The sequence below is a fragment of the Octodon degus genome, unplaced genomic scaffold (assembly GCF_000260255.1).
Source record: "Octodon degus isolate 3935 unplaced genomic scaffold, OctDeg1.0 scaffold00266, whole genome shotgun sequence".
NCBI lineage: Eukaryota > Metazoa > Chordata > Mammalia > Rodentia > Octodontidae > Octodon > Octodon degus.
In genome coordinates, this window is record NW_004524842.1 from 2,323,145 (window position 1) to 2,330,640 (window position 7,496).

The 7,496-nt window shown below is 44.7% G+C and overlaps 1 protein-coding gene across 2 annotated transcripts in view; it reads left to right on the forward strand.

The window, feature by feature from the left end:
* The first annotated feature begins 2,278 nt into the window (after positions 1–2,278).
* Ulk2 (unc-51 like autophagy activating kinase 2) overlaps positions 2,279–7,496 on the forward strand; it is a 113,740-nt gene continuing 108,522 nt past the window's right edge. For both annotated transcript variants that reach the window (XM_004646376.3, XM_023706610.1), the window contains exons 1-2: positions 2,279–2,905; positions 4,104–4,196. In XM_004646376.3, coding sequence (XP_004646433.1) covers positions 2,816–2,905; positions 4,104–4,196 — 183 coding nt within the window. In that variant the 5' untranslated portion in view covers positions 2,279–2,815. The remainder of the gene's footprint in view (positions 2,906–4,103; positions 4,197–7,496) is intronic.

Below are 7,496 nucleotides of genomic sequence, written 5' to 3' on the forward strand. Positions count from 1 at the left end.
AGGATGTAGGGAAGGAGGATGCTATGGTTTGAGAATGGTTTGCTCTTCTGAAACTCATATTAAAATTTAGTTCTCATTATGAGATACTAAGAAGTAGAACCTAAAAGATGTGATTAGGGCTCTCCCCTCTGGAATGGAATAACTATTCGTATCAGCCAAGTTGGGTCTGGGGGATATAGTTCAGTGGTAGAGCACCAACTTAGAATGGTGAAGCTCTAGGTTTAATTGCCCAGCACTGGGGAGCAGGGAGCAGCTTGACTAGGTCTCTTCTGTAGTCTCTGGTATCTTGTGCCACCTCAGAACCCTGCCAGCAACAAAGGCATTACCTAACTAGCACTCTAAGAGGCTGAGGCAGCAAGATCATTAGTTTGAGCTCAGGCTGGGCAGCTTAGCAACTTCAAGACACCCTATCTCAAAAAATAAAAATAAATAAAAAAGGACCAGACTGGGGAGATAGCTCGGTCATCTAAGCACCTACCTGGCAAGCACAAGGTTTGACCCTGGTACCACATACTGTGCTGGCCCCAGACCAGCCACTGAAACTGGGCAGGTGGCTTACACCTGCAACCCTAGCACTGGGGAGCCTGAGACAGGAGCTCTCTATGAGTTGGAACTGTGTAGTGAGACCCTGTGCCAAATAAATAAGAATTAAAAAATAAAAAAGGGCTAGGGATGTAGCTCAGTGCAAAGGTCCTGGGGTCACTCCTAGTAAAACACACACACACACACACACACACACACGCACGCATGCAGATGCAGCACCTCATCTGACCAAGAACTGTGAGGCAAAATAAACCTTTTCTTTATAACCTACTGCTGTAGTGTGGATATGACTGAAGTGTGTCTCCCAAATGTTCAAGTGCTGTAGACTGTGTTTCTCACTGTGGTGGTGTTGAGGTGGTGAAAGCTTCAAGATTGGAGCTTAGTGAAAATTCTTTGTGGGTGCTGCCCTTGGAAGGGATTCACCATGTATATGTAGTTCTCTTGTAACCCAGTTAGCTTTTTCCAGAGTGAGTTATTACAGCAAAACTGGCTCTTTCTCACTCTCTGGCTTCTTTGCCATGTAATCTGGGGCTGTCCATGGGATCAAGTCACAATGCCATTTACCATGAGGCCCTTGCCAGAGTTGATGCTATGCTGTGCGGACTATCAGCTTCCAAAATTGTGAGCTTAATAAACCTCTTTATAAAGTACCCAGTCCTAGGGATGTGTGTGTGTGTGTGGGGGGGGGTACTGGGCATTGAACCAAGGGATGTTCTTCCACTGAACTTCATCCTCAGTCTTTTGAGACAGGGTGTTGCTAGATTGCCTAGGCAGGCCATCCTCCAGCCTCAGCTTTCTAAGTAGATTAACAGGCCTGCACCACTGCAAACACCACACTCCAGCCTCAGGTAATTTGTTATAGCAATGTAAAATGGCCTAATACAACTTCACCTATCTGTATTATTAGCAGCAGAAAATGGACTAAGACAGAGGCTTATTTCAGAATTTTGGGCTGTCTCATGTGGTGGTGTATACTGTTCCTGCCTGATCTTTGAAGATGAGTTTGCAGAGAAGGGCAATGTAAGATAACTTGAAAGCAACGCCCTAAGAAACTGGACATACACTGGTGTGGAAATTGAATTTTGAAGCATATTTTATATAAAATGGGTTTGTAAAATACTCCCTGGAGGAAAGGTTAACAATTAAGCTCCCTGTCACTTGAATGGCCTTAGTAATGACACCCGGAGTGGACAACATGGGTCTACATAAACATTTCTCTGAGAAGAGGTTCCTTCGCGGTGGCTAGCTTCGTCGTCGTCCCTCTCTCCCCCATTCTTGACAGACTCTCTCTTTAGGGACTTCCAAGCGATCAAAGCCTGAGAAGGGTGGGAGGACAGCAATTTGGCCATGGATACTCAGGTTTGTGAGGGCATGTACAAGTTCGTATGCTAGGAGTCTATTCTTTGCTCTCCCCGGATCCTTGGAGTCCACACTGCCCAAGCGAGCCCTCCCTCTGTCCTGCCTGCTGCTGGAGTTGAAGACCAGTTCAGTTAAAGCCCACTTCCAGGAGTCTAGAGCCAGGGCGTGGCCAGCTTGATCTGGTCCCCCGGCCAGCACGGCGGCAGCAGGTGCAGCAGGTGACTAGTTGCCACAGCTAGAGCTCGCCTCATCATTTCTTCACTGAGCGACAGCTAAGCGGCTTCTGCTGGGAGAGCGTAGCCTCCAGCGCGCACTCCTTTTCTCGGCGGAGGGAGCCGGCCTTTCCGCGTGCTGCGTCCTACAAGGCGCGGTGACGTCGCGGAGGGCCGGCAGTCGGCGCGGGAGCAGCAAGTGCGCGAGTGTGCTCGTTGGTCTCTGTCGCGAGCTGGAGGCGCGGGGGCTGAGGCTGTGAGGGTTCTAGGGCGGCGGCCCCGGAGCAGCGGCGCCCCGAGCCGAGCGGAGAGGGCCGAGGTGGCCGAACGAACTGGGGATGGGGCGGCCTGGACCGTGCCCTTCCCTTGGGCACGCTTGCGGCTCTCGGGTCTCACAGTGACAGTGGCGGTGCCTCTGGCTCGGCAGCGCCGAGGCCGCTTCACCACAGAGCCCGCGGCCGGCGGCAGGCCGGGCCATGAGGAGCGGCTGGGGCCGGGCCAGGCCTCGCTGACCCCGGCTGCGCGCGTCGGCTTCCCTCGTTTCCGCTCCGGCCTCCCGGCATGAGCGTCCTCCCGGGCCCGGGGCCGCGACTGCCCCCTCCCAGCTGCCCGCGGGAGCGCTCGGGGCCCGGGGGCCCGCGGTGCTGATCCGGTTGCGCCGCGCTGCCTGCCCGCCCGCTGTATGTCCCTGGGGCGCGGCCATGGAGGTGGTGGGCGACTTCGAGTACAGCAAGAGGGACCTCGTGGGACACGGGGCCTTCGCCGTGGTCTTTCGGGGGCGGCACCGTCAGGTGAGCGCCGCCGATTCAGCTGGCCGGGTTGAGACCGGGACCCCTGGGCGTCAACCCGACTGGGTGGGGGTGGGGGTCCTAAAATTTGGCGAAGCTGCTGGAGCCAACCCTTCACCCCCACCACTTGGCTTGCCGCCCTGGGCCTGTCTTTATGCGTCCTGTCAGTGTCGCGGGTTTGTTTTGGTCTTGTGTGGATTGTTTTCAGACTGGAGCTTCTAGGCAGCGCTCCACCTACCGACGGGCGCCTGGCCACTGATGGTCCCCTCCTTGTCACTGTGCTCGGTAACCGGAGTGCGCTCAGGGATTCGCCCTTGTGTGCCACACGAGAAACCCTTCTACCTGAAGTTACTGTGGACCGCAAATGACAGAACAGTCCCTTGCACCTTCCAGTACTCTCCACCCCGGGCTGTCAGGGCTTGTCACCTCTGAGGTTGATTGCAGACCCTGTGGAAAATGGGCAGCTTTCCTATTCTCAGGGAGGTACTGGGAGGTATCACTTTTCCCACATTGGTTTTCCTGCAACTCTGCGAGCCAGGTACCGTCTTACTCCTCCTGCGTTAGACAGGTTTACAGTGGAAAAAATAGTTGGATGCTTCATTTTCCATCCAAATAAATATGAACTCATGTTCAAGCCTCAGAAAAAGCCTCTGCTGTTTCACAAGTAGGGGTCACATGAGGTTTTAGAATCTAAAGAATGTGGAAAGGCTTGGAGAGTGGAAATAATCATAAAGACTTTGACTGTTGTGATTGTTGCCAAGGGCCATGTTGAAAGGGCACTCTCTTTGTTTCTTGCTTTTTATTTATTGTGAAAACAAAACTGAAGGAAAAAATTAAACCATGTTCCAGCCAAAATAACAATACTGTTTTTGGTTAATCATACCGTTTTCCAAGTTTATATAAATCCCATTTCTCCATACTTTTATGTGGTTGTAAACTGATTTTTTAAACAAGTTGGGGCTAGTTCCTATGTAATCTTCATATTTACTGTTTTTAGTAGCTATTTTTAAACATTGGCTTGTTACACTCATTTAGGAAAATTTTATTTCATAAATAATGTTGCTGGAGATTGAGTTCCTTTTTTATTTTTCCCTGGTGTTGCACATTTTATTTGCTGCTAAAAACAGTTTTTGCTTATAGATTGTTTTCCTGTTGTTTCTCTGTAATAATTTCTGGGAGTAACACTGTTTTTCATTTTCAGAAAACTGATTGGGAGGTAGCTATTAAAAGCATTAATAAAAAGAACTTGTCAAAATCACAAATACTGCTTGGAAAGGAAATTAAAATTTTAAAGGTATGTTACTTTGTATAGTATTACAGACTAGACTAAAACTTAATCTAAAATATATATGATGGCATCCTGTGCAATTTTGTAGTCGGGCACAAGTTTGATCATTTTTAGCTGCTACTGTTTTTTTTTTTTTCCAGAACTGGGGATTTAACTCAGACCCTTGAGCTTGCCAAGCAAGTGCTTATTCTACTGAGCCATCTCCCTGGTCCTCTGCTACTCATTTTTATGTGGTGTTTTTTTTTAAGCATTGAATCATTGAAGCCAACTTTTGTTTTACTTTTGGAATAAGGTCTTGTTATGTGGTTCAGGCTGGTCTTGAACTCACTGTATAGCCCAGGGTGGCCTCAAACTAGAAGTGAGTCTCCTGTCTCAGCCTCATGTGCTGGAATTGTAGGCATGCACCAATTCCAGGCTGAATTGACTGAAGCTATTCTTAATAACAGATACTTGTGACTACTGGCCAACTTTAGAGAGATTCTGTGATAAATGAGTTTAGCTTCTCATTTTTGTCTGCATTTTCAGTTACCATGTTACTACTTAAGAAGAGGGTTAGTAGGCTGGTATATGTAGTACACTGTTCACCTCCTCTGTTAACTCTTTTCACTTTACAATTAAGTTTCTTTGAGAATCTAGCAGTTAATTGGAAAGATTCTCATCCTAACTAACTATATATAATGATACCTGTGAACTAAGCAACTGCACTGAAGATGGCAATTTGTAATAGGTTCATGCTTGGAGTGCCTGTCATTCTGGTGTTCTGAATATAGGCTGCTTGTCATGACATGCCAGTTGCTGCTGTGCTGTCTCTCAGGTAGATGATTGTTCAAAATGAATGAGGTGGTGAATGAAGGCAGGAGACAGGAAAGGGAATGTTGTGGGACTGTCCTGCTTCAAGGTTGTATATGGTTAGATTTCTGGACTTATATGTAAACATAAGAATTATATAATTCTTTATGCCTATTTTTAAAATATATTTTAATTTTTTAATGTTTTTTCATCATATTCTGTAGGGACTTAAAGTTCAACATATCAATACTTGATGAAAAATACCTGTTCCATGATATGCCTAAGATGTTTGATACGCAGACAGATAGTGAGGTTAAGCTTAACAGCCTAGGTTGTATGGTAATAACAATGAGCTTCTCTTGTGGAGGGTTAACAACCTAAGTTTGCAGACCAAAATTAGAGAAAAAGGAGGACCTTAAGGAAAGCCAACATTTTGGCCCTAGCCTTCCAAGATCAATTAAGACTCAGGACATGTGAGAACTTGTACTGTAACGTCATGTAACTCGGTAGTGTCCCAAATTTTCTGATCAAGGAGATTCTGGGGCCAAAGAGGAAAGTGATTGATGATGTAGAGTATGTCTAAGGAGAGTTACATGGAGAGATAACATTCTCTCAGGCTTTCACAGACAGCACATTGGCCAAGCAATGGCCGTGACTCATCCACATGGCTGACACTGACAAAGAATCTACAATGTGAGGTACAGGATCTCAGGATAAATCCTGAGGGGATTTCACTGACCTTATCAGACCCAAAAGCTACAACTCTTGTTGCATAGGTCTTGCTTTATCTTGGTCTTAACCATCCAGCAGAAAAGTATAAAATCAAAGTATAAGAAGTAAAGCCATGCTGTTATTTTGAGCTGTAGGGGACTCAGGTCAACAATTTCTGACATTGCCAGTGAAGCAGAAGACCCAATACTATTATGGACTACTAGACTCTTTTAGAATATTTTGATGAGTTAACACACCTATAATATTCAAATAACAGAACTAAACAAAAAAGGAGATACAGAAGAATATCCATTTTGTATCTGTGTATTCAAAATGGTTAGGATAGATATATAGCTGCATTCTCTTAATGAATAGAGGGATTTCTTCTAATAGTGTTTGTAAATAGAATATCATGTCCACATCTTATACAGAAAATAACCACTAGGAAGAGAGTATGCAATGTGTTAATTATTGAAACTGTCCTACCAATTTGGTTTGAAACTGTCTCATTGCTATTTGTTTCTCAATAAAAATATGGAAAAAAAAAAGTTTCTTTGAGAGAAGGCTGGCCAAGGGACTGGGGAGATGGCTCAGTAGAATAAGCACTTCCCTGGCAAGCACAAGGGCCTGAGTTCAATCCCCGGTTCCTAAAAAAAAAAAAAAAAGGAGAAGGCTGACTATTTGGCTCAGAGGATTAAAGCGCAGGGCCAGGGGTTTGATCCCTGGACCTGCTGTGTCAGCCCGGCTGCACAGTGGGCGCTGAGATGGCAATTGTGACTGGGCATGGTGGCGTGCTCCTGTAATCTCAGCACTTGGGAGGCTGTAAACAGGCAGATAACTATGAGTTGTATCTAGTAGTGAGACCCTGAACACCCTGTAGACCCTTCCCCAAAATAGAAAAAAAAAGTTTCTTTGAGAGGAGTGAGTCCATTCTTATTTATTTATTTAAAGGTAGAATTCATATTTATTAGATCTATGAACTAGGCTAATGTTTTCAATACTTAAACACTTAGATTAAGCAATCTCTTTTATCATTGTGCTTCAATCACAAAGGATAAAATAAAAATTTTAGGTTAAAAGTAAACTGACCTTTTTTTTTTTTTTAATTGAAGAATTTTTTCCTTGGAGATAGTCTTTTTAAATTCCTAGCCACAATTACCCAAATGAGATCTTTTGAGAAAAAGGAAAAAAGGATTGCATTGTTAAATACATTTGGAAAATCCTGCCTGGTGTGCTGCTACAAGCCTATAATCTCAGACCTTGGGAGGGTGAGGCAGGAGGATCCCTGTGGGTTCGAAGGCTACATGAACAAGCTGAGGCTACATGAACAAGTTCAAGGCCAAGCTGAACTACACAGTAAAAAAAAAAAGCATTTGGAAAATCCTGTTTACTAAATAGTCATACAACACATGGCTCTGAAATTCTCCCAGTTTCAGCATATTTAATCCAGTTATGCTAATATGAGCATGGAATTCTCATTCCACATTTTCCAGCTTTCCTTGTAGAGAACTCTTTGGTAAGATTTATAGTTTGTATAGCTGAGAAATATACTTTCTTTTCTTTTAGGCAGATAATATACTTTAAAAAAGCAATTTGGAACTTTGTATCTCTGTTGCAATTAGAAATTTATATTAAGTTTGGTAGTAAGTCTGTGGCCATACTGATAGTTGCATTTGTTTGTTTGTTTGTTTTCAAATTGGTAGGACAGTTTCAATAATTAGCACATTGCATACATTCTTCCTAGTGGTTATTTGCTGTACAAGATGCGGACATGATATCGTATTTACAAACACCATTAGAACAAAT